General features: G+C 43.3%; 1 protein-coding gene across 1 annotated transcript in view; it reads left to right on the top strand.

Moving 5' to 3' along the window:
* The window catches only part of LOC121560682 (tumor protein p53-inducible protein 11-like), a 56,206-nt gene that overhangs the window by 16,829 nt on the left and 11,877 nt on the right, over window positions 1–27,500 (top strand). The window contains exons 2-3 of the mRNA XM_041873604.2: window positions 9,685–9,852; window positions 19,079–19,137. Of these exons, the coding sequence (XP_041729538.2) occupies window positions 9,724–9,852; window positions 19,079–19,137 (188 nt within the window). The 5' untranslated portion in view covers window positions 9,685–9,723. The remainder of the gene's footprint in view (window positions 1–9,684; window positions 9,853–19,078; window positions 19,138–27,500) is intronic.

The raw sequence follows: 27,500 nt of genomic DNA, 5'->3' as shown, positions 1-27,500 counted from the left end.
TCTCTTCTCTTGGTAGGTTAGTAATTAAAGAGCAGTCAGGTTTGATCATATTCATTATAGGAAGACTATGATCAGTAGGCCCTGATGTTAATCACCTCAGTAGCTTTTAGTGAATTTACTGAATTTAGAAATCATCGTACAAGTCAGGGAACCCAAGTCTGTGAACCCGGTCATGTTGGGATTCAGCTGAGCACTGAGGTGATCGATGTTGGGGTGTGTGTGTGAACAGACTAACTGAATGACCATGCAGAGCAGACTAACTGAATGACCATGCAGAGCAGACTAACTGAATGACCATGCAGAACAGACTAACTGAATGACCAGCAGAGCAGACTAACTGAATGACTATGCAGAACAGACTAACTGAATGACCAGCAGAACAGACTAACTGAATGACCAGCAGAACAGACTAACTGAATGACCAGCAGAGCAGACTAACTGAATGACCAGCAGAACAGACTAACTGAATGACCAGCAGAACAGACTAACTGAATGACCATGCAGAGCAGACTAACTGAATGACCATGCAGAACAGACTAACTGAATGACCAGCAGAACAGACTAACTGAATGACCAGGAGAGCAGACTAACTGAATGACCAGCAGAGCAGACTAACTGAATGACCAGGAGAGCAGACTAACTGAATGACCAGCAGAGCAGACTAACTGAATGACCAGCAGAACAGACTAACTGAATGACCATGCAGAACAGACTAACTGAATGACCAGCAGCATACAGACTAACTGAATGACCATGCAGAGCAGACTAACTGAATGACCAGCAGAGCAGACTAACTGAATGACCATGCAGAGCAGACTAACTGAATGACCAGCAGAGCAGACTAACTGAATGACCAGCAGAGCAGACTAACTGAATGACCAGCAGAGCAGACTAACTGAATGACCATGCAGAGCAGACTAACTGAATGACCAGCAGAGCAGACTAACTGAATGACGAGCAGAACAGACTAACTGAATGACTATGCAGAGCAGACTAACTGAATGACTATGCAGAGCAGACTAACTGAATGACCATGCAGAGCAGACTAACTGAATGACCAGCAGAGCAGACTAACTGAATGACCAGCAGAGCAGACTAACTGAATGACTATGCAGAACAGACTAACTGAATGACCAGCAGAGCAGACTAACTGAATGACCAGCAGAACAGACTAACTGAATGACTATGCAGAACAGACTAACTGAATGACCAGCAGAACAGACTAACTGAATGACTATGCAGAGCAGACTAACTGAATGACTATGCAGAGCAGACTAACTGAATGACGAGCAGAACAGACTAACTGAATGACTATGCAGAACAGACTAACTGAATGACCATGCAGAACAGACTAACTGAATGACCAGCAGAGCAGACTAACTGAATGACGAGCAGTACAGACTAACTGAATGACCATGCAGAACAGACTAACTGAATGACGAGCAGAACAGACTAACTGAATGACCATGCAGAACAGACTAACTGAATGACCAGCAGCATACAGACTAACTGAATGACCAGCAGCATACAGAAGACCTACTGAGATGAGAAATGCCACTGAAATTAGATGCAAAGCCACAGAGTGGTGGAACTGGAGCCTTAGACCTGGCTAGCCACTCCATCTAAAAACCAATGGATTCAAGTTAGGTAGAGAGGGAGGGGGAGGGGACTCTCTAATGCATGGCATGGCAGGGAAAATGCATTAGTTTGTTCAAAATAAATTCACAGTGAAAATGCATTGTTAATGGACATGTTAACGGACCAAATATTCATATGCCAAACCCATTAGGCCTAAGTTTGGAACTGTGTCGAACTCTTTTACCAACCCCTGGATTCAACAGTGATCCTGTGTAGCTTTGTTGGTAAGCGCGAGGCGTTAGCAAGGCCAGGGTTGTGGGTTTGATTCCGTCTGGGGTCACATATACTAAACGTTATGCTTTAGATAAAGGCGTCTGCTAAAATGACGTGTTCACTTCACCCAGAAAGATGCCTCTTCAGTCAGTCACACGTTTTTGAGACGTCATTGGTCCCAGGTTTCAGTCCGTTTCAAGAGGAGATTCAGCTGCATGCCTCTTCAGTCAGTCCCTCTCTCCCTCCACTCCCTCCACACCTCCCTCTCTACCTCCCTCACTCTCTGCCTCCCCTCTGCCTCCCTTCCTCTCTACCTCCCTCTATCACTCCCCTTTCTCACTCCCCTCTCTGCCTCCCTCCCTCTCTGCCTACCTCCCTCCCTCTCTGCCTCCCTCCCTCTCTGCCTCCCTCCCTCTCTGCCTCCCTACCTCCCTCTCTGCCTCCCTACCTCCCTCTCTGCCTCCCCCCTCCCTGCCTCCCTACCTCCCTCTCTGCCTCCCTACCTCCATCTCTGCCTCCCTCCCTCTCTACCTCTCTGCCTCTCTGCCTCCCTCTCTGCCTCTCTGCCTCCCTCTCTGCCTCCCTACCTCCCTCTCTCCCTCCCTCTCTGCCTCTCTGCCTCCCTCTCTGCCTCCCTCCCTCCCTCTTCCCTCTGCCTCTCTGCCTCCCTCCCTCCCTCCCCTCCCCCGCCTCTCTGCCTCCCTCCCTCCCTCCCTCTCTCTCCCTCCTCTGCCTCCCTCCCTCCCTCTCTGCCTCTCTGCCTCCCTCTCTGCCTCCCTCCCTCTCTCCCTCCCTCTCTGCCTCCTCCCTCCCTCCCTCCCTCTCTGCCTCCCTCCCTCCCTCTCTGCCTCCCTCTCTGCCTCCCTACCTCCATCTCAGCCTCTCTGCCTCCCTCCCTCTCTGCCTCCCTGCCTCCCTCCCTCTCTGCCTCCCTACCTCTCTGCCTCCCTCTGCCTCTCTGCCTCCCTCCCTCCCTCCCTCCCTCCCTCTCTGCCTCTCTGCCTCCCTCCCTCCCTCTCTGCCTCCCTCCCTCCCTCCCTCCCTCTCTCCCTCCCTCTCTGCCTCTCTGCCTCCCTCCCTCCCTCTCTGCCTCTCTGCCTCCCTCTCTGCCTCCCTCCCTCTCTCCCTCCCTCTCTGCCTCCCTCCCTCCCTCCCTCTCTGCCTCCCTCCCTCCCTCCCTCTCTGCCTCCCTCTCTGCCTCCCTACCTCCATCTCAGCCTCTCTGCCTCCCTCCCTCTCTGCCTCCCTGCCTCCCTCCCTCTCTGCCTCCCTACCTCTCTGCCTCCCCTCCCTCTCTGCCTCCCTCCCCTCTCTCCCTCCCTACCTCTAGCTGGTGTTTATTATCAGGTGTGGGTGGGTTGGGCAGTATCCAGATTTTCATATCGTCATAACTCCCTTCTCTCATACCAAAAAAACCCAGCTAAAAAGACAATTGGGCGTCTATTACCAGAATGCTAACAACATTAGCATAAGTCATATAGAATTTCAATGGAGGCTGCTAATTAAATATGCTAATGAGCGGAAACAAAAATAAACGAATTGCAAAGACAGGCAATCTAGCTCATAAAGTTATACATACACTATATATACAGCAGTAATGTGGACACCCCTTCAAATTAGTGGATTCGGATATTTCAGCCACACCCGTTGCTGACAGGTGTATAAGATTGAGCACACAGCCATGCAATCTCCATAGACAAATATTGGCAGTAGAATGGCCTTACTGAAGAGCTCAGTAAACGTCATAGGATGCCACCTTTCCAACAAGTCAGTTCATCAAATTTCTGCCCTGCTAGAGCTGCCCCGGTCAACTGTAAGTGCTGTTATTGTGAATTGGAAACATCTAGGAGCAACAACAGCTCAGCCGCGAAGTGGTAGGCCACACAAGCTCACAGAATGGGACCACCGAGTGCTGAAGCGCATAGCGCGTAAAAATCATCTGTCCTCGGTTGCAACACTCACTACCGAGTTCCAAAATACCTCTGGAAACAACGTCAGTACAATAACTGTTCGTCGGGAGCTTCATGAAATGGGTTTCCATGGCCGAGCAGCCACACACAAGCCTAAGATCACCATGCGCAATGCCAAGCATCCGCTGGAGTGGTGTAAAGCTCGCAGCCATTGGACTCTGGAGCAGTGGAAACGCGTTCTATGGAGTGATGAATCACGCTTCACCATCTGGCAGTCCGACGGTCTAATCTAGGTTTGGCGGATGCCAAGAGAACGCTACCTGCCCCAATGCATAGTGCCAACTGTAAAGTTTGGTGGTGGAGGAATAATGGTCTGGGGCTGTTTTTCATGGTTCGGACTAGGCCCCTTAGTTCCAGTGAAGGGAAATCTTAACGCTACAGCATACAATGACATTCTAGACGATTCTGTGCTTCCAACTTTGTGGCAACAGTTTGGGGAAGGCCCTTTCCTGTTTCAGCATGACAATGCCCCCGTGCACAAAGCGAGATCCATACAGAAAGTGTTTGTCGAGATCGGTGTGGAAGAACTTGACTGGCCTGCACAGAGCCCTGACCTCAACCCAATCGAACACCTTTGGGATGAATTGGAACGCCGACTGCGAGCCAGGACTGATCGCCAACTATCAGTGCCCGACCTCACTAATGCTTTTGTGGCTGAATGGAAGCAACTCCCCGCATCAGTGTTCCTACATCCAGAAGAGTGGAGGCTGTTATAGCAACAAAGGGGGGACCAACTCCATATTAATGCCCATGATTTTGGAATGAGATGTTCAAAGAGCAGGTGTCCACATACTTTTGGTCATGTAGTGTATGATGGTCATTCCAAACAAGGAGACGCCTCATCTCCAACCACATGCATCATCCTCCCTCTAAGCCCATTCACATCCCAGACACACACCCACACACCCACACACCCACACCCACACACACGCACCCACACACACACACACACACACCCACACACACACACACACACACCCAGGCGCAATGTTTTTGTGGACTACATGTCTATAATTGTCATTGTCATTCTAGCTTTAGATACCTGCTTAATGAAATGCGTTGTGGTTCGACGACTACAGTGGATGTTCATTAGGACAGCTGAAACACTCTAACATGCTTTTAGATGTGCGTGTTATTAATATGCATGAGTACTAAACCAGTGGCTGTGTCTCAAAGGGCACCCTATTCTCTTTTTATAGTGCACTACTTTTGATCAAGGCTAGTGAAAAGCAGTACAGTGTAAAGGGAATAGCGTGCCGTTTGGGATGCAAGCCATGTCAGCCTTCTGTTCTCCATACGGTATGGCCGGGTGGGTGGAAGTGGCTATACATCACACTGCTGAACCAACCAATGGCAGTCTGTTTACAAAGGGCACCTCCCAACTGGCACCCTATTCCCTATATAGTGTACTACTTTTGACCAGAGTCCTATGGGGCCCTGGTCAAAAGTAGTGCACTATATAGGGAATAGGGTGCCATTTGGGACTCATCCACAGTCATTTGGCCAAAATGTTGTCCCAATCTGAGAGTCCGCATGGATCCTCTTTAGGTGTAATGAGCCGTGGACTAACAACACTTTCCCTGATGGATCAATCCATTCACTAAAGACCGCAGTGTTAGTAGTTACTACAGCAAGGGGGGGTGTAGAGGGGACAGGGGGGTGTAGAGGGGACAAGGGGGACAGGGGGTATGGGGGGTCAGGGGGTACAGTGGGTATGGGGGGTCAGGGGGTACAGTGGGTATGGGGGGTCAGGGGGTACAGTGGTATGGGGGGGGTCAGGGGGTACAGTGGTATGGGGGGGTCAGGGGGTCAGGGGGTACAGTGGTATGGGGGGTCAGGGGGTACAGTGGTATGGGGGGGTCAGGGGGTACAGTGGTATGGGGGGGTCAGGGGGTACAGTGGGTATGGGGGGGTCAGGGGGTACAGTGGTATGGGGGGGGTCAGGGGGGTCAGGGGGTACAGTGGTATGGGGGGGGTCAGGGGGTACAGTGGTATGGGGGGGTCAGGGGGTACAGTGGTATGGGGGGGGGTCAGGGGGTACAGTGGTATGGGGGGGTCAGGGGGTACAGTGGGTATGGGGGGGTCGGAGGGGATCAGAGGGTACAGTGGGTATGGGGGGGTCAGGGGGTACAGTGGGTATGGGGGGGTCAGGGGGTACAGTGGGTATGGGGGGGGACAGAGAGGACAGTGTGTACAGGGGGGACAGGGAGGACAGAGGGTACGGGGGGGGACAGAGAGGACAGAGGGTACGGGGGGGCAGAGAGGACAGAGGGTACGGGGGACAGGGAGGACAGAGGGTACGGGGGGGACAGAGAGGACAGAGGGTACGGGGGGGCAGGGAGGACAGAGGGTACGGGGGACAGGGAGGACAGAGGGTACGGGGGACAGGGAGGACAGAGGGTACGGGGGACAGGGAGGACAGAGGGTACGGGGGACAGGGAGGACAGAGGGTACGGGGGGGACAGGGAGGACAGAGACACAGGGAGGATAGGAACGAGCGCAGCATGCCCTTTTCTGGTTGTGGTTGCTTGGTAACGGGCCATGCTAGTGCCATGAGCCCCTTCACCCAGAGTAAACAGGCTGGCAGTAATCTGGTCATTAACGTCCTCCTGCTGCCGTCGGCCCAGGAAGTCCCACTGAAGTCAGTCAGATTCACTTCGGGAAAACATCAGGACCATAATGATGTCTTCTTTTATGCTTTGGAAAAACAAATACTAAAACAGCAGCTATACTAAATTATACTAAGAAGAAAAAAACATTGGGATTTTTAGGCCTAATCTTTAATGTGTCAAATTCTCTGTTCCCAATCCCAAGTCACACACACACCGCCCTCGGCACCATGGCAACTACTGTTTCCACTCAGCTGAAAGGTCAGTGTTGATCTGGGTGGATTCAGGGACATGCATATTGCATGGGCTCTCTCTCTGTGTGTGTGTGTGTGTGTGTGTGTGTGGAGTTCTAAATGATACCAGGGGAATCCGTATTTGGAGTGAGGCCAGAGGCTTGTTCTTGTATGTGTTCAGGGTTGAAAAGACAGGTTTACCCTGAGTAATCTAGACAAGGGCAGAAGGAACACTCCTTTCATCATTCACAAAGCAGTACAATGTATTACATTTGTATTACAATCGTTTCCATAACCATTCAGCAACTCCATGCACTTTTAAACCTTTTAAATCAACGGCTTTATGAAAGGTGTAGACGGCTCAATGGGAGTAAAAGCAATGACCTCTAAGAGAAAACAACTAGAAATGGAAATACTTGACTTCCTTCATCTAGTCGAGAGCTTCAAGGTTGGTAACGATCCCATTTACCTCAGGCCCACTCTCATGTACATCCACCAGTCTCCAAAATACTTTCCCCATAGGTAATGGTACTGAACATGAATTATTGAAATGAGACCTTTTACTCAGTGAAGAAGAGCCTCGCTTTCCCTGAGAACTCCATGGTGGTTATGTCAGCTGCTACATGTTGTCCTGGTGTAAACGTTGTGTTACTGGCTTTCCAGAGGGAATCTGATGAGAGATGAGAAATCTCCAGCTATAGATATGTTGTTACGTGAATTTCTATCCCAATGTTTCAAACATGAACGTATTGCTCAGTCTGTATCCCAGAGGTTGTAAATCTCTAATAATCAGACCAAGCAGCCCAGCGTACAATCATCAGGCTTTATTCATTGAGAACGTTCTAAAACAAAATGGTCGTACAATATTTTTATATGCACGCGTCAGAGAATCCCTCCCCTCTTTAGGCGGGCTGTAGTTTTCGACTGGAAAACTGCTCTCCTGATCATCATGTCACACACACACACACACACACACACACATACACACACACACACACACATACACACACACACACACACACACACACTGTTCTTATATTTTCCTACTCCTTGCTTCGGGCAGGCTGCAAACTTCAGTTATCGCATTCTCACAATATCCTGCCAGCCTTCCACTCCCCCTCCCTGTGTGTTTTGGGAACCAGTCTATACTCTGTTGCTGGGATATAAACACATTTGATTAATTCTCTTAAGCTCTAGTCTACTAATTAGCCATACATTATTAGTTTAACTGAGGGTGTAACATTTTTGTCATATCTTACTCACACATTTATTTTATCATATGTATGTGTTGTTGCTCCTCTGTTATTCTGGTAGTGGAAACTGGCTGTTACTTGCTTTGTGTAGATGCAGTCTGATGAGAGAGATCAGACTGAAGCGTGAAACAACTCCTCTCTCCCGGCTCTGTTTACAGAAAGCACTGACACACAGCCTTATCTGGAGTTGGGGATGGGCTCTACTCTGGGATAACACAGAGACACACAGCCTTATCTGGAGTTGGGGATGGGCTCTACTCTGGGATAACACAGAGACACACAGCCTTATCTGGAGTTGGGGATGGGCTCTACTCTGGGATAACACAGAGACACACAGCCTTATCTGGAGTTGGGATGGGCTCTACTCTGGGATAACACAGAGACACAGCCTTATCTGGAGTTGGGGATGGGCTCTACTCTGGGATAACACAGAGACACACAGCCTTATCTGGAGTTGGGATGGGCTCTACTCTGGGATAACACAGAGACACAGCCTTATCTGGAGTTGGGGATGGGCTCTACTCTGGGATAACACAGAGACACACAGCCTTATCTGGAGTTGGGGATGGGCTCTACTCTGGGATAACACAGAGACACACAGCCTTATCTGGAGTTGGGGATGGGCTCTACTCTGGGATAACACAGAGACACACAGCCTTATCTGGAGTTGGGGATGGGCTCTACTCTGGGATAACACAGAGACACAGCCTTATCTGGAGTTGGGATGGGCTCTACTCTGGGATAACACAGAGACACAGCCTTATCTGGAGTTGGGGATGGGCTCTACTCTGGGATAACACAGAGACACACAGCCTTATCTGGAGTTGGGGATGGGCTCTACTCTGGGATAACACAGAGACACACAGCCTTATCTGGAGTTGGGGATGGGCTCTACTCTGGGATAACACAGAGACACACAGCCTTATCTGGAGTTGGGATGGGCTCTACTCTGGGATAACACAGAGACACAGCCTTATCTGGAGTTGGGGATGGGCTCTACTCTGGGATAACACAGAGACACACAGCCTTATCTGGAGTTGGGATGGGCTCTACTCTGGGATAACACAGAGACACAGCCTTATCTGGAGTTGGGGATGGGCTCTACTCTGGGATAACACAGAGACACACAGCCTTATCTGGAGTTGGGGATGGGCTCTACTCTGGGATAACACAGAGACACACAGCCTTATCTGGAGTTGGGGATGGGCTCTACTCTGGGATAACACAGAGACACACAGCCTTATCTGGAGTTGGGGATGGGCTCTACTCTGGGATAACACAGAGACACAGCCTTATCTGGAGTTGGGATGGGCTCTACTCTGGGATAACACAGAGACACAGCCTTATCTGGAGTTGGGGATGGGCTCTACTCTGGGATAACACAGAGACACACAGCCTTATCTGGAGTTGGGGATGGGCTCTACTCTGGGATAACACAGAGACACACAGCCTTATCTGGAGTTGGGGATGGGCTCTACTCTGGGATAACACAGAGACACACAGCCTTATCTGGAGTCTATACTGGGCTCTGCTCTACATCACAGGGATAAAGGGGCTCATGTCCGGCCCTGTGTCCTTATCCTCCTCCTCCCAGGCATTCTACTATCTGTAGAGAAGCATGACATTAAATCTTACAACTATGACATTAAATCTCAGAACTGTAACGTGATTATATCTCAGAAACGTAAACATTATATCTCAGAACCGTGACATTATATCTCAGAACCCATGTTCTCCATCCTTCTCTTGTATGTTGTGGTTTTTTTAGGAGCCGTAGGTCGTAACCCCCCCAGCCCCCCTATCAGCCATGAGCAGCAAGCCCCAACCCCCTCTGATGAAGAAGCATAGCCAGACAGATCTGGTGAGCCGGCTGAAGACCAGGAAGATACTGGGGGTCGGAGGAGAGGATGATGATGGAGAGGTGCATAGGTCAAAGGTCAGTAGTATGCAGGCACAGATTCTACAGTGCCTTCAGAAAGTACTCCCGCCCCTTTTACTTTTTCCACATTTTGTTGTGTTAATGCATGAATTTAAAATGGATCAAATTTAGATTTTTGGGGTCACTGGCCTACACACAATACCCCATAATGTCAAAGCGGAATTATGTTTTTAAGAAATGTTTACAAATTAATAAAAAATGGAAACCTGAAATGTTTTTTGTCAATAAGTATTCAACCCCTTTGTTATGGCAAGCCTAAATAACTTCAGGAGTAAAAATGTGCTTAGCAAGTAATAAATTGGTCATTTAGCAGACGCTCTTATCCAGAGCAACTTACAGGAGCAATTAGGGTTAAGTGCCTTGCTCAAGGGCACATCGACAGGTTTTTCACCTAGTCGGCTCGGGGATTAGAACCAGCGACCTTTCGGTTACTGGCACAACGCTCTTAACCACTAAGCTACCTGCCGCCCCAAGTCACATAATAAGTTGCATGGACTAACTCTGTGCAATAATAGTGATTTTTTTATGACTACCTCATATCTGTACCCCACACATAAGGTCCATCAGTTGAGCAGTGAATTTCAAACATAGATTCAACCACAAAGACCAGGTAGGTTTTTCAATGCCTCGCAAAGAATGGCACCTATTGGTAGATGGGTAAAAAAATAAAAAAGCAGACATTGAATATCCCTTTGAGCATGGTGAAGTTATTAATTACACTTTGGATGATGTATCAATACACCCAATCACTACAAAGATACAGGCGTCCTGCCTAACTCAGTTGCCGGAGAGGAAGGAAACCACTCAGGGATTTCACCATGAGGCCAATGGTGACTTTAAAACAGTTACGGAGTTTAATGGCTGTGATAGGAGAAAACTGAGGATGGATCAACAACCTTGTATTTACTCCACAATACTAACCTAATTGACAGAGTGAAAAGAAGGAAGCCTGTACAGAATATAAATATTCCAAAACATACATCCTGTTTGCTACAAGGAACTAAAGTAACATTGCAAAAAATGAATACAAAGTGTTATGTTTGGGGCAAATCCAATACAACACATTACTGAGTACCACTCTCCATATTTTCAAGCATAGGGGTGGCTGCATCATGTTATGGGTATGCTTTTAATCGTTAAGGACTGGAGAGTTTTTCAGGATAAAAAAAAAATGAATGGAGCTAAGCACATGCAAAATCCTAGAGGAAACCTGGTTCAGTCTGCTTTCCACCAGACACCGGAAGATGACTTCACCTTTCAGCAGGACAATAATCTAAAACACAAGGCCAAATCTACACTGGAGTTGGTTACCAAGAAGACCGTGAATGTTTCTGAGTGACCGAGTTACAGTTTTCACTTAAATCTACTTGAAAATCTATGACAAGAACTGAAAAGGGTTGTCGAGCAATGATCAACAACCAATTTGACAGAGCTGGAAGGATTAAAAAAATATATATATGGGCAATTCTTGCCCAATCCAGGAGTGGAAAGCTCTTAGAGACTTACCCAAAAGGCTCACAGCTTTAATCGCTGCCAAAGGTGGTTCTACAAGAAATGTGTCAAAATTCATAAAAACATGTTTTCACTTTGTCATTATGGGGTATTGTGTGTAGATGGGTGAGAATGATAATCTATTGAATCCATTTTGAATTCAGGCTGTAACAACAAAATGTGGAATAAGTCAAGGGGTATAAGTACTTTCTGAAGGCTATTTTCATTTCTTAAAAAATCACTTACTACTGTAAGAATGTGTCAATAGAAGAAAAAAAAATGTTTTATTGTCTCATACACCCGATAGGTGCAGTGAAATGTTGTTTTACAGGGTCAGCCATAGTAGTACAGCACCCCTGGAGCAAATTAGGGCTAAGTGACTTGCTCAAGGGCACATCGGCAGATTTTTCACATTGTCAGCTCGGGTATTCGAACCAGCGACCTTTCGGTTACCGGCCCAACACTCTAACCACTAGGCTACCTGCCTCCTTAGAGTCAATGCAGACATGGGGACTTGGTAGAGAATTCAATCCAGGAGCCCTGTTTGTAGAGACAGCCTTTGAAAGTTAATTTGATACCATGGACACATGTTCATAGAGTCAACAGCAGACACAGCAGATGGCAACCTGGCTCAGAATTGAACTGGCTCTCTGTGTACAGAGATGGCCTTTGATCAGACATCAAACACCTGACTCCATGTCACCTCACCTCTATTGCTGCACATACACTCTCTCTCTCTCTCTCTCTCTCTCTCTCTCTCTCTCTCTCTCTCTCTCTCTCTCTCTCTCTCTCTCCCTCTCTCTGTTTCTCTCTCTCTCTCTCTCTCTGTTTCTCTCTCTCTCTCTCTCTGTGTTTGTTTCTCTCTCTCTCTCTCTCTCTCTGTTTCTCTCTCTCTCTCTCTGTGTTTGTTTCTCTCTCTCTCTCTCTCTCTCTCTGTTTCTCTCTCTCTCTCTCTCTCTCTCTGTTTCTCTCTCTCTCTCTCCCTCTCTCTGTTTCTCTCTCTCTCTGTTTCTCTCTCTGTTTCTCTCTCTGTGTCTCTCTCTGTTTCTCTCTCTCTGTCTCTCTCTGTTTCTCTTTCTCTCTGGTATGGATTATGTTGTTGACAGTACAAACATGTCTTCCTACCATGTGATGATGAAAGCTTCCCATGGTCGAAGACAGGACAGGTATTAAATAAATGAAATGCTGAACCAACATGTCAGCCATTCATGCTCTGTCAGCAAGGTGTGATTTGATTCATCATGTACGTCTTTATGACTAAATCAACGTTTTTGTCACGTGCACAGAATACGGAGTGTGTAACTGTACAGTGAAACGTCTACTACAGCTCTTCCTCAACAGGGTAAAAATACGGAGTGTGTAACTGTACAGTGAAACGTCTACTACAGCTCTTCCTCAACAGGGTAAAAATACGGAGTGTGTAACTGTACAGTGAAACGTCTACTACAGCTCTTCCTCAACAGGGTAAAAATACGGAGTGTGTAACTGTACAGTGAAACGTCTACTACAGCTCTTCCTCAACAGGGTAAAAATACGGAGTGTGTAACTGTACTGTGAAACGTCTACTACAGCTCTTCCTCAACAGGGTAAAAATACGGAGTGTGTAACTGTACAGTGAAACGTCTACTACAGCTCTTCCTCAACAGGGTAAAAATACGGAGTGTGTAACTGTACTGTGAAACGTCTACTACAGCTCTTCCTCAACAGGGTAAATGCATCAGATCAGGAAAGCAGCAGAAGGTGTTCAACCAACGTCAATACAAAGTTAGGATCATTAAAAAGGAATACGCTCGCTAATTTGCATTAGGTTAGGCAGTGGTGTAGAATAAATTAATTTAAGTTCACTACAGTAGCTACTCTTTTATCGCTGAGGGCTCTATTTCAAGACTTAACTCAACGGTCAATCTTAGCGCTGGCGGTACCGCTATAGGTTCGGTGGCTGTCAGAAATATGTTTTGCTATTTTCACAAGTAGCTGTCGGTGTCGCGAAACGGCTGGGTTTTGATGAATAAACAAGTTGAAGGTGTGTGGAGGCTTTGATCGCTAACTGGCCAATCAGAACGTGCTCCGTGGCTAAATATGTGGTTGCTTCAAGTTGTGTATTTATGGTATTTTATGTATTGCGTTGTCATCGATCTCCAGTTAGAATGTTAGTCTGTTATAGCCTAGTTTGTTAAATAGCCTACAGAAACAAAATGTAGGCCTATCCCATATTCGCTAAATAGGTTGAACATGTTTGCAGTCCACATTGTTCTATGTAATTGCATGGCTTCAATATGGAAATATATTGTTAAACATAGCATTCGCACTGATATAGACCTACTGTGAAATGCATTATGTCTGAGCCATCGACATGCCAAACGTTGTCAATAAGCAAGATTAGATTCACTACTGATAAAACCTAAAAAGACAGTGAATAATTATAATTAAATTCTAATAAAACGAAACAATAGGCCGTGTCTAAATACATTTACAGGCGCCATCATTGCGCCTGTAAATGGAGAGTTTTAGACACATCGACATGTTTTTCCGGAGCTGGAAATATATCCATTATATAGAGAAAAGGGGGAATGTCCAATCACCGTTATACTGCTCCCAAATATATACAGCTGTAGCCTACCACGGCCGTTGATGCCAGTAGTGACTTTGAGAAAGGTGAACAAACAGTCAAATATAGCCTACAAGCGGATTCAGCACCACGGACAGAGATCGTAATTCCTGTGATTTGGACAGTTGGGTCCAACAGAGGACAGTGGAAGGAGGGACTAAACACAATAAGCAGTCTTTTTAAATAACTTGATGTTCCTGAACAGGCTTCCGACAGTCACTGACACCTTTCATGCAATGGCCATCGCGCATAATTAGTCCAAACTTTTCACAGATGCTGGACAAAAATAATGTCCAAATGGAAAAAGGGGAATGTCTGTTGACTTTTGCTGCTCGTGATATTTTTAATAAAACATTGGTGATGTACATACGGCTACTGTGTGCGGCAGCGGTGGCTAAATCACGGACATAACTAACCCCGTTACCACTAAGACCAGCTGTCGGTCGGTCTTAAATATCTCTAGTTGCACTGACTGAAATTGAAATCTCAAATATTTACAACCCCTCCCACCTCAGCGGAAGCGAGCTGATATTAGACAGATTAATTGCCGAACCTGGCGTAAGGGCTGGGAAATGCAAGTGCGTCAGCTTTTACATGGTGAAATTGCAAACTAACGTGCGTTTTGACACTTGGCGCCTCCTTAGCTCCAGCGGAAAATAGAACCCTGAGTGTAAAAGACCAGTTAGCCAAGGCACGTGAAAACTCTGTCGTATTATTCCAACCATGTTGCCTCTCACAGTCAACTCTCTACTCTCAATCATACGTGCTAAAAACGTGCTGAAGACGTGCTGTTGTTTTCCAGATAGTCTGTTTCACTTGTCAGAATCCATCAGTCACCCAGATAGGCCTACAATGCATTAAAGTCACCCAGATAGGCCTACAATGCATTCAGTCACCCAGATAGGCCTACAATGCATTCAGTCACCCAGATAGGCCTACAATGCATTCAGTCACCCAGATAGGCCTACAATGCATTCAGTCACCCAGATAGGCCTACAATGCATTCAGTCACCCAGATAGGCCTACAAAGCATTCAGTCACCCAGATAGGCCTGCAATACATTTATTAGACTTTGGGGACATGTTTACATTCACATAAGGAATCACATCGTTTTTGACATGCTATAGAGCTGGAGATGTTCTTGGCTCTTGTTTCAGTCCAAAACGTTGTATTTTCTTCTATTCTGTGAGAGATGGTGCCCTTTTCAACACAAACGATTTAATTTTCTCACCCTTCCAAGTCACAAGCGACATATATCTATATGTGTTATTATACTTTGCTGCAAACCTCATTGTAAATATTATTCGATTGTACCAGGGTTGGAGGGGACCTGTGCCAGGTATATTCGATTGTACCAGGGTTGGAGGGGACCTGTGCCAGGTATATTAGATTGTACCAGGGTTGGAGGGGATCTGTACCAGGTATATTATACTGAACAAACATATAAACGCAACATGCAACAATTTCAACAATTTTATTGAGTTACAGTTCTTATAAGGAAATCAGTCAATTGAAATAAATTCATTAGGCCCTAATCTATGGGTTTCACATGACTGGGCAGGGGTGCAGCCATGGTGGGCCTGGGAGGGCATAGGTCCTCCCACTGGGGAGCCAGGCCCAGCCAATCAGAATGAGTTCTTCCCCACAAAAGGGATTTACTACAGACAGAAACACTCCACAGTTTCATCAGCAGTCCGGTGGCTGGTCTCAGACGATCCTGCAGGTGAAGAAGCCGGATGTGGAGGTCCTGGGCTGGCGTTGTTACACATGGTCTGAAGTTGTGAGGCCGGTTGGACGTACTGTCAAATTCTCTAAAACAACGTTGGAGGCGGCTTATGGTAGAGAAATGAACATTAAATTATCTGGCAACAGCTCTGGTGGACATTCCTGCAGTCAGCATGCCAATTGCACACATCCTCAGAACTTGAGACATCTGTGGCATTTTGTTGTGTGACAAAACTGCACATTTTAGAGTGGCCTTTTATTGTCCCCAGCACAAGGTGCACCTGTGTAATAATCATGCTGTTTAGTCAGCTTCTTGATATGCCACAACTGTCAGGTGGATTGATTATATTGGCAAAGGAGAAATGCTCACTAACAGAGATGTAAACACATTTTTGCACAACATTTGAGAGAAATAAGCTTTTTGTGCGTATGGAACATTTCTGGGATCTTGTATTTCAGCTCATGAAACATGGGACCAACACTGTTGCATTTATATTTTTGTTCAGTATAGATTGTGCCAGGGTTGGAGGGGACCTGTGCCAGGTATATATGATAGCAATCAGGCAGCCTTTTCAGACTGCCTGTCTTGATGCCTGGGGGGATGGAATGTGTGTGTGTGTGTGTGTGGGTGGGTTCTTCCCATGTCCCCATGAGGACAAAGGCTATTTTAAACTTAGGGGTTAGGGTTAGAATTAGGGTTACAATTAGGGTTAGAATTAGGGTAAGTGGTTAGGAGTTAGGGTTATGGGTTAGGAGCCAGGGAAAATAGGATTTTGAGTGAAAATAGGATTTTGAGTGAAAATAGGATTTTGAGTGAAAATAGGATTTTGAGTGAAAATAGATTTTAGGTCCCCATGAGGATAGAAGAACATTGCGTGTGTGTGTGCGAGAGGCAGTGCCTATTTTTCCCTGGCAGCCAGACAGGGGCCTCTTTATCAATCATGAATCAAAACCTCACAGTCAGTTTTCCGGTCATGGTCTCCAAGCATTACAAGTATTTTCCCAGACCCCAGTAGGAACAGGTCAACATCTCCCCCTAGCTCGCTACTGTTTGTTTCAATGCTTTTCTGTTACTGTCTGTGTTACTGTCTCTGACTCTGGGTCTGTGACTCTGTCTCTGTCACTCTGTCTCTGTCACTCTGTCTGGTTTACTCTGTCTGTCTCTGTGACTCTGTCTGGGTTACTCTGTCTGGGTTATTCTGTCTGGGTGACTCTGTCTCTGTGACTCTGTCTGTCTCTGTGACTCTGTCTCTGTGACTCTGTCTGTCTCTGTGACTCTGTCTGTCTGTGTTACTCTGTCTCTGTGACTCTGTCTCTGTGACTCTGTCTGTCTCTGTGACTCTGTCTCTGTGACTCTGTCTCTGTGACTCTGTCTGTCTGTGTGACTCTGTCTGTCTGTGTTACTCTGTCTCTGTGACTGTCTCTGTGACTCTGTCTGTCTCTGTGACTCTGTCTGTCTCTGTGACTCTGTCTCTGTGACTCTGTCTGTCTCTGTGACTCTGTCTCTGTGACTCTGTCTGTCTGTGTTACTCTGTCTCTGTGACTCTGTCTCTGTGACTCTGTCTCTGTGACTCTGTCTGTCTCTGTGACTCTGTCTCTGTGACTCTGTCTGTCTCTGTGACTCTGTCTCTGTGACTCTGTCTGTCTGTATTACTCTGTCTGTCTCTGTGACTCTGTCTGTCTCTGTGACTCTGTCTGTGTTACTCTGTCTGTCTCTGTGACTCTGTCTCTGTGACTCTGTCTCTGTGACTCTGTCTGTCTGTATTACTCTGTCTCTCTCTGTGACTCTGTCTGTCTCTGTGACTCTGTCTGTGTTACTCTGTCTGTCTCTGTGACTCTGTCTGTGTTACTCCGTCTGTCTCTGTGACTCTGTCTGTGTGACTCTGTCTGTCTCTGTGACTCTGTCTCTGTGACTCTGTCTGTCTCTGTGACTCTGTCTCTGTGACTCTGTCTGTGACTCTGTCTCTGTGACTCTGTCTGTCTCTGTGACTCTGTCTGTCTCTGTGACTCTGTCTGTCTGTGTTACTCTGTCTCTGTGACTCTGTCTGTCTCTGTGACTCTGTCTGTCTCTGTGACTCTGTCTCTGTGACTCTGTCTGTCTCTGTGACTCTGTCTCTGTGACTCTGTCTGTCTCTGTGACTCTGTCTCTGTGACTCTGTCTGTCTGTGACTCTGTCTCTGTGACTCTGTCTGTCTCTGTGACTCTGTCTGTCTCTGTGACTCTGTCTGTCTGTGTTACTCTGTCTGTCTCTGTGACTCTGTCTGTCTCTGTGACTCTGTCTCTGTGACTCTGTCTGTCTCTGTGACTCTGTCTCTGTGACTCTGTCTGTCTCTGTGACTCTGTCTCTGTGACTCTGTCTGTCTCTGTGACTCTGTCTCTGTGACTCTGTCTGTCTCTGTGACTCTGTCTCTGTGACTCTGTCTGTCTCTGTGACTCTGTCTCTGTGACTCTGTCTCTGTGACTCTGTCTGTCTCTGTGACTCTGTCTCTGTGACTCTGTCTGTCTCTGTGACTCTGTCTCTGTGACTCTGTCTGTCTCTGTGACTCTGTCTCTGTGACTCTGTCTGTCTCTGTGACTCTGTCTCTGTGACTCTGTCTGTCTCTGTGACTCTGTCTCTGTGACTCTGTCTGTCTCTGTGACTCTGTCTCTGTGACTCTGTCTCTGTGACTCTGTCTGTCTCTGTTACTCTGTCTCTGTGACTCTGTCTGTGTTACTCTGTCTCTGTGACTCTGTCTCTGTGACTCTGTCTGTCTGTGTGACTCTGTCTCTGTGACTCTGTCTGTCTCTGTGACTCTGTCTCTGTGACTCTGTCTGTCTCTGTGACTCTGTCTCTGTGACTCTGTCTGTCTCTGTGACTCTGTCTGTCTATGTGACTCTGTCTCTGTGACTCTGTCTGTCTCTGTGACTCTGTCTCTGTGACTCTGTCTCTGTGACTCTGTCTGTCTCTGTGACTCTGTCTCTGTGACTCTGTCTCTGTGACTCTGTCTGTCTCTGTGACTCTGTCTGTCTCTGTGACTCTGTCTGTCTCTGTGACTCTGTCTCTGTGACTCTGTCTGTGTTACAGTCTGTGTCTCTCGGTCTCTGACGCTCCCAACTGAAACCTGACCCTTACTACAGGGGTTTCAACCCTGGTGTCAATAACCCCGTTGACGTGAGCTGAAAGGTATATTGAATAGTGAAAAGATGAATAACAATAACATTACTGTTTGCTGCTGTGTAAGGCAAATCCATCAATCAATGTTTATTTGTATAGCGCTTTCAACTGATACAGTTGTCACCAAGTGCTTGACATTGGGCTTTATGAGTCCCGTTGCTTGTAGAATGGTTGAATGGATAAATGGTTTATTAAATAAATATTTATTGAGTTGAGATGTATTATGTTTTCTATTTACCTTACAGATCAGTCAGATGCTCGGAAATCAGATGAGGTTTGGTGTGCGAGAGCCGATAGGCCTCAGGTAAGACCAGAGACTGTGTGTATCAAACACCTCAGAGTAGGAGGGATGATCTAGAATCAGGTCCCCCCCCCCCGTCCATATAAACGTATTCATTATGATGTAAAAGGCTAAACTGATCCTAAATCAGCCCTCCCACTCTGAGACGCTTGATACGGCCCCAGACCTGCTCTACAGGTACTGATTGAGAGCCTGTGGATGTTGAGAGAGGATGAGACATTCCTCATGACAGTTTCTTGGCCAGAAAATCTCCTGTCAACTTAGGTGTATCATTTAGATTTTTTTTTGTTGGGAATTGGCATAGTGCTCACTGCTTCTCATACATAATTATACTCTTTTGTAGATTATAACGTTTATAAGGAGCATGCAATTTTAATGCTTCATTTCATGGGGAGTGATTAGATGTTATTGTGTGTGTGTGTGTGTGTGTGTGTGTGTGTGTGTCAGTGTTATAGTCTAAGGTAATGAAGTGTATTGATCACAGTGTTATAGTCTAAGGTAATGAAGTGTATTGATCACAGTGTTATAGTCTAAGGTAATGAAGTGTATTGATCACAGTGTTATAGTCTAAGGTAATGAAGTGTATTGATCACAGTGTTATAGTCTAAGGTAATGAAGTGTATTGATCACAGTGTTATAGTCTAAGGTAATGAAGTGTATTGATCACAGTGTTATAGTCTAAGGTAATGAAGTGTATTGATCATAGTGTTATAGTCTAAGGTAATGAAGTGTATTGATCATAGTGTCAGTGTTATAGTCTAAGGTAATGAAGTGTATTGATCACAGTGTTATAGTCTAAGGTAATGAAGTGTATTGATCACAGTGTTATAGTCTAAGGTAATGAAGTGTATTGATCACAGTGTTATAGTCTAAGGTAATGAAGTGTATTGATCATAGTGTTATAGTCTAAGGTAATGAAGTGTATTGATCACAGTGTTATAGTCTAAGGTAATGAAGTGTATTGATCATAGTGTTATAGTCTAAGGTAATGAAGTGTATTGATCACAGTGTTATAGTCTAAGGTAATGAAGACAGAATATAGGATCTTTATAGAACCATCAACAGACAGAATATAGGATCTTTATAGAACCAACAGACAGAATATAGGATCTTTATAGAACCATCAACAGACAGAATATAGGATCTTTATAGAACCATCAATAGACAGAAAAGGGGGTCTTTATAGAACCATCAATAGACAGAATATAGGATCTTTATAGAACCATCAATAGACAGAATATAGGATCTTTATAGAACCATCAATAGACAGAAAAGGGGGTCTTTATAGAACCATCAATAGACAGAATATAGGATCTTTATAGAACCATCAATAGACAGAATATAGGATCTTTATAGAACCAACAGACAGAATATAGGATCTTTATAGAACCAACAGACAGAATATAGGATCTTTATAGAACCATCAATAGACAGAATATAGGATCTTTATAGAACCAACAGACAGAATATAGGATCTTTATAGAACCATCAATAGACAGAATATAGGATCTTTATAGAACCAACAGACAGAATATAGGATCTTTATAGAACCAACAGACAGAATATAGGATCTTTATAGAACCATCAATAGACAGAATATAGGATCTTTATAGAACCAACAGACAGAATATAGGATCTTTATAGAACCAACAGACAGAATATAGGATCTTTATAGAACCAACAGACAGAATATAGGATCTTTATAGAACCATCAATATACAGAATATAGGATCTTTATAGAACCATCAATAGACAGAATATAGGATCTTTATAGAACCATCAATAGACAGAAAAGGGGGTCTTTATAGAACCATCAACAGACAGAATATGGGGTCTTTATAGAACCATCAATAGACAGAATATAGGATCTTTATAGAACCATCAATAGACAGAATATGGGGTCTTTATAGAACCATCAATAGACAGAATATAGGATCTTTATAGAACCATCAATAGACAGAATATAGGATCTTTATAGAACCAACAGACAGAATATAGGATCTTTATAGAACCAACAGACAGAATATAGGATATTTATAGAACCAACAGACAGAATATAGGATCTTTATAGAACCATCAACAGACAGAATATAGGATCTTTATAGAACCAACAGACAGAATATAGGATCTTTATAGAACCATCAATAGACAGAATATGGGGTCTTTATGGAACCATCAATAGACAGAATATAGGATCTTTATAGAACCATCAATAGACAGAATATAGGATCTTTATAGAACCAACAGACAGAATATAGGATCTTTATAGAACCATCAATAGACAGAATATGGGGTCTTTATGGAACCATCAATAGACAGAATATGGGGTCTTTATGGAACCATCAATAGACAGAATATAGGATCTTTATAGAACCATCAATAGACAGAATATAGGATCTTTATAGAACCATCAATAGACAGAATATGGGGTCTTTATAGAACCATCAATAGACAGAATATAGGATCTTTATAGAACCATCAATAGACAGAATATAGGATCTTTATAGAACCAACAGACAGAATATAGGATCTTTATAGAACCAACAGACAGAATATAGGATCTTTATAGAACCAACAGACAGAATATAGGATCTTTATAGAACCATCAACAGACAGAATATAGGATCTTTATAGAACCAACAGACAGAATATAGGATCTTTATAGAACCATCAATAGACAGAATATGGGGTCTTTATGGAACCATCAATAGACAGAATATAGGATCTTTATAGAACCATCAATAGACAGAATATAGGATCTTTATAGAACCAACAGACAGAATATAGGATCTTTATAGAACCATCAATAGACAGAATATGGGGTCTTTATGGAACCATCAATAGACAGAATATGGGGTCTTTATGGAACCATCAATAGACAGAATATAGGATCTTTATAGAACCATCAATAGACAGGATATAGGATATTTATAGAACCATCAATAGACAGAATATAGGATCTTTATAGAACCATCAATAGACAGAATACAGTGGGGGAAAAAAGTATTTAGTCAGCCACCAATTGTGCAAGTTCTCCCACTTAAAAAGATGAGAGAGGCCTGTAATTTTCATCATAGGTACACGTCAACTATGACAGACAAATTGAGAAAAAAAAATCCAGAAAATCACATTGTAGGATTTTTTATGAATTTATTTGCAAATTATGGTGGAAAATAAGTATTTGGTCACCTACAAACAAGCAAGATTTCTGTCTCTCACAGACCTGTAACTTCTTCTTTAAGAGGCTCCTCTGTCCTCCACTCGTTACCTGTATTAATGGCACCTGTTTGAACTTGTTATCAGTATAAAAGACACCTGTCCACAACCTCAAACAGTCACACTCCAAACTCCACTATGGCCAAGCCAAAGAGCTGTCAAAGGACACCAGAAACAAAATTGTAGACCAGCACCAGGCTGGGAAGATTGAATCTGCAATAGGTAAGCAGCTTGGTTTGAAGAAATCAACTGTGGGAGCAATTATTAGGAAATGGAAGACATACAAGACCACTGATAATCTCCCTCAGTCTGGGGCTCCACGCAAGAGCTCACCCCGTGGGGTCAAAATGATCACAAGAACGGTGAGCAAAAATCCCAGAACCACACGGGGGGACCTAGTGAATGACCTGCAGAGAGCTGGGACCAAAGTAACAAAGCCTACCATCAGTAACACACTACGCCGCCAGTGACTCAAATCCTGCAGTGCCAGACGTGTCCCCCTGCTTAAGCCAGTACATGTCCAGGCCCGTCTGAAGTTTGCTAGAGTGCATTTGGATGATCCAGAAGAGGATTGGGAGAATGTCATATGGTCAGATGAAACCAAAATATAACTTTTTGGTAAAAACTCAACTCGTCGTGTTTGGAGGACAAAGAATGCTGAGTTGCAACCAAAGAACACCATACCTACTGTGAATCATGGGGGTGGAAACATCATGCTTTGGGGCTGTTTTTCTGCAAAGGGACCAGGACGACTGATCCGTGTAAAGGAAAGAATGAATGGGGCCATGTATCGTGAGATTTTGAGTGAAAACCTCCTTCCATCAGCAAGGGCATTGAAGATGAAACGTGGCTGGGTCTTTCAGCATGACAATGATCCCAAACACACCGCCCGGGCAACGAAGGAGTGGCTTCGTAAGAAGCATTTCAAGGTCCTGGAGTGGCCTAGCCAGTCTCCAGATCTCAACCCCATAGAAAATCTTTGGAGGGAGTTGAAAGTCCGTGTTGCCCAGCGACAGCCCCAAAACATCACTGCTCTAGAGGAGATCTGCATGGAGGAATGGGCCAAAATACTAGCAACAGTGTGTGTGAAAACCTTGTGAAGACTTACAGAAAACGTTTGACCTGTGTCATTGCCAACAAAGGGTATATAACAAAGTATTGAGAATCTTTTGTTATTGACCAAATACTTATTTTCCACCATAATTTGCAAATAAATTCATTAAAAATCCTACAATGTGATTTTCTGGATTTTTTTTTCTCATTTTGTCTGTCATAGTTGACGTGTACCTATGATGAAAATTACAGGCTTCTCTCATCTTTTTAAGTGGCAGAACTTGCACAATTGGTGGCTGACTAAATACTTTTTCCCCCCACTGTATAGGATCTTTATAGAACCATCAATAGACAGAATATGGGGTCTTTATAGAACCATCAATAGACAGAATATAGGATCTTTATAGAACCATCAATGGACAGAATATAGGATCTTTATAGAACCAACAGACAGAATATAGGATCTTTATAGAACCATCAATAGACAGAATATGGGGTCTTTATAGAACCATCAATAGACAGAATATAGGATCTTTATAGAACCATCAATAGACAGAATATAGGATCTTTATAGAACCAACAGACAGAATATAGGATCTTAATAGAACCATCAATAGACAGAATATGGGGTCTTTATAGGACCGTCAATAGACAGAATATAGGATCTTTATAGAACCATAAGCGGACAGAATATAGGATCTTTATAGAACCATCAACATACAGAATATAGGATCTTTATAGAACCATCAACATACAGAATATAGGATCTTTATAGAACCATCAATAGACAGAATATAGGATCTTTATAGAACCAAGAGACAGAATATAGGATCTTTATAGAACCATCAATAGACAGAATATAGGATCTTTATAGAACCAACAGACAGAATATAGGATCTTTATAGAACCATCAATATACAGAATATGGGGTCTTAATAGAACCAACAGACAGAATATAGGATCTTTATAGAACCATCAGCGGACAGAATATAGGATCTTTATAGAACCATCAACATACAGAATATAGGATCTTTATAGAACCAACAGACAGAATATAGGATCTTTATAGAACCATCAACAGACAGAATATAGGATCTTTATAGAACCATCAGCGGACAGAATATAGGATCTTTATAGAACCATCAATAGACAGAATATAGGATCTTTATAGAACCATCAACAGACAGAATATAGGATCTTTATAGAACCAACAGACAGAATATAGGATCTTTATAGAACCAACAGACAGAATATAGGATCTTTATAGAACCATCAGCGGACAGAATATAGGATCTTTATAGAACCAACAGAGAATATAGGATCTTTATAGAACCATCAGCGGACAGAATATAGGATCTTTATAGAACCAACAGACAGAATATAGGATCTTTATAGAACCATCAATATACAGAATATGGGGTCTTAATAGAACCATCAATAGACAGAATATAGGATCTTTATAGAACCAACAGACAGAATATAGGATCTTTATAGAACCATCAATATACAGAATATAGGATCTTTATAGAACCAATAGACAGAATATAGGATCTTAATAGAACCATCAACATACAGAATATAGGATCTTTATAGAACCATCAATAGACAGAATATAGGATCTTTATAGAACCAAGAGACAGAATATAGGATCTTTATAGAACCATCAATAGACAGAATATAGGATCTTTATAGAACCAACAGACAGAATATAGGATCTTTATAGAACCATCAATATACAGAATATGGGGTCTTAATAGAACCAACAGACAGAATATAGGATCTTTATAGAACCATCAGCGGACAGAATATAGGATCTTTATAGAACCATCAATAGACAGAATATAGGATCTTTATAGAACCATCAGCGGACAGAATATAGGATCTTTATAGAACCATCAACAGACAGAATATAGGATCTTTATAGAACCAACAGACAGAATATAGGATCTTTATAGAACCATCAATAGACAGAATATAGGATCTTTATAGAACCAACAGACAGAATATAGGATCTTTATAGAACCATCAACAGACAGAATATAGGATCTTTATAGAACCATCAGCGGACAGAATATAGGATCTTTATAGAACCATCAACAGACAGAATATAGGATCTTTATAGAACCAACAGACAGAATATAGGATCTTTATAGAACCATCAGCGGACAGAATATAGGATCTTTATAGAACCAACAGACAGAATATAGGATCTTTATAGAACCATCAGCGGACAGAATATAGGATCTTTATAGAACCAACAGACAGAATATAGGATCTTTATAGAACCATCAATATACAGAATATGGGGTCTTAATAGAACCATCAATAGACAGAATATAGGATCTTTATAGAACCAACAGACAGAATATAGGATCTTTATAGAACCATCAATATACAGAATATGGGGTCTTAATAGAACCATCAATAGACAGAATATAGGATCTTTATAGAACCATCAGCGGACAGAATATAGGATCTTTATAGAACCATCAACAGACAGAATATAGGATCTTTATAGAACCATCAACAGACAGAATATAGGATCTTTATAGAACCATCAACAGACAGAATATAGGATCTTTATAGAACCATCAACAGACAGAATATAGGATCTTTATAGAACCATCAATGGACAGAATATAGGATCTTTATAGAACCAACAGACAGAATATAGGATCTTTATAGAACCATCAATAGACAGAATATGGGGTCTTTATAGAACCATCAATAGACAGAATATAGGATCTTTATAGAACCATCAATAGACAGAATATAGGATCTTTATAGAACCAACAGACAGAATATAGGATCTTTATAGAACCATCAATGGACAGAATATAGGATCTTTATAGAACCAACAGACAGAATATAGGATCTTTATAGAACCATCAATAGACAGAATATGGGGTCTTTATAGAACCATCAATAGACAGAATATAGGATCTTTATAGAACCATCAATAGACAGAATATAGGATCTTTATAGAACCAACAGACAGAATATAGGATCTTAATAGAACCATCAATAGACAGAATATGGGGTCTTTATAGAACCATCAATAGACAGAATATGGGGTCTTTATAGAACCATCAATAGACAGAATATAGGATCTTTATAGAACCATCAATAGACAGAATATGGGGTCTTTATAGAACCATCAATAGACAGAATATGGGGTCTTTATAGAACCATCAATAGACAGAATATGGGGTCTTTATAGAACCATCAATAGACAGAATATGGGGTCTTTATAGAACCATCAATAGACAGAATATGGGGTCTTTATAGAACCATCAATAGACAGAATATAGGATCTTTATAGAACCATCAATAGACAGAATATAGGATCTTTATAGAACCATAAGCGGACAGAATATAGGATCTTTATAGAACCATCAACATACAGAATATAGGATCTTTATAGAACCATCAACATACAGAATATAGGATCTTTATAGAACCATCAATAGACAGAATATAGGATCTTTATAGAACCAAGAGACAGAATATAGGATCTTTATAGAACCATCAATAGACAGAATATAGGATCTTTATAGAACCAACAGACAGAATATAGGATCTTTATAGAACCATCAATATACAGAATATGGGGTCTTAATAGAACCAACAGACAGAATATAGGATCTTTATAGAACCATCAGCGGACAGAATATAGGATCTTTATAGAACCATCAACATACAGAATATAGGATCTTTATAGAACCAACAGACAGAATATAGGATCTTTATAGAACCATCAACAGACAGAATATAGGATCTTTATAGAACCATCAGCGGACAGAATATAGGATCTTTATAGAACCATCAATAGACAGAATATAGGATCTTTATAGAACCATCAACAGACAGAATATAGGATCTTTATAGAACCAACAGACAGAATATAGGATCTTTATAGAACCAACAGACAGAATATAGGATCTTTATAGAACCATCAGCGGACAGAATATAGGATCTTTATAGAACCAACAGACAGAATATAGGATCTTTATAGAACCATCAATATACAGAATATGGGGTCTTAATAGAACCATCAATAGACAGAATATAGGATCTTTATAGAACCAACAGACAGA

This window comes from Coregonus clupeaformis, unplaced genomic scaffold (genome assembly GCF_020615455.1).
Source record: "Coregonus clupeaformis isolate EN_2021a unplaced genomic scaffold, ASM2061545v1 scaf0570, whole genome shotgun sequence".
Lineage (NCBI taxonomy): Eukaryota > Metazoa > Chordata > Actinopteri > Salmoniformes > Salmonidae > Coregonus > Coregonus clupeaformis.
The sequence above is the reverse complement of the archived record's forward strand: the minus strand, read 5'-3'. Positions and strand labels throughout refer to the sequence as shown.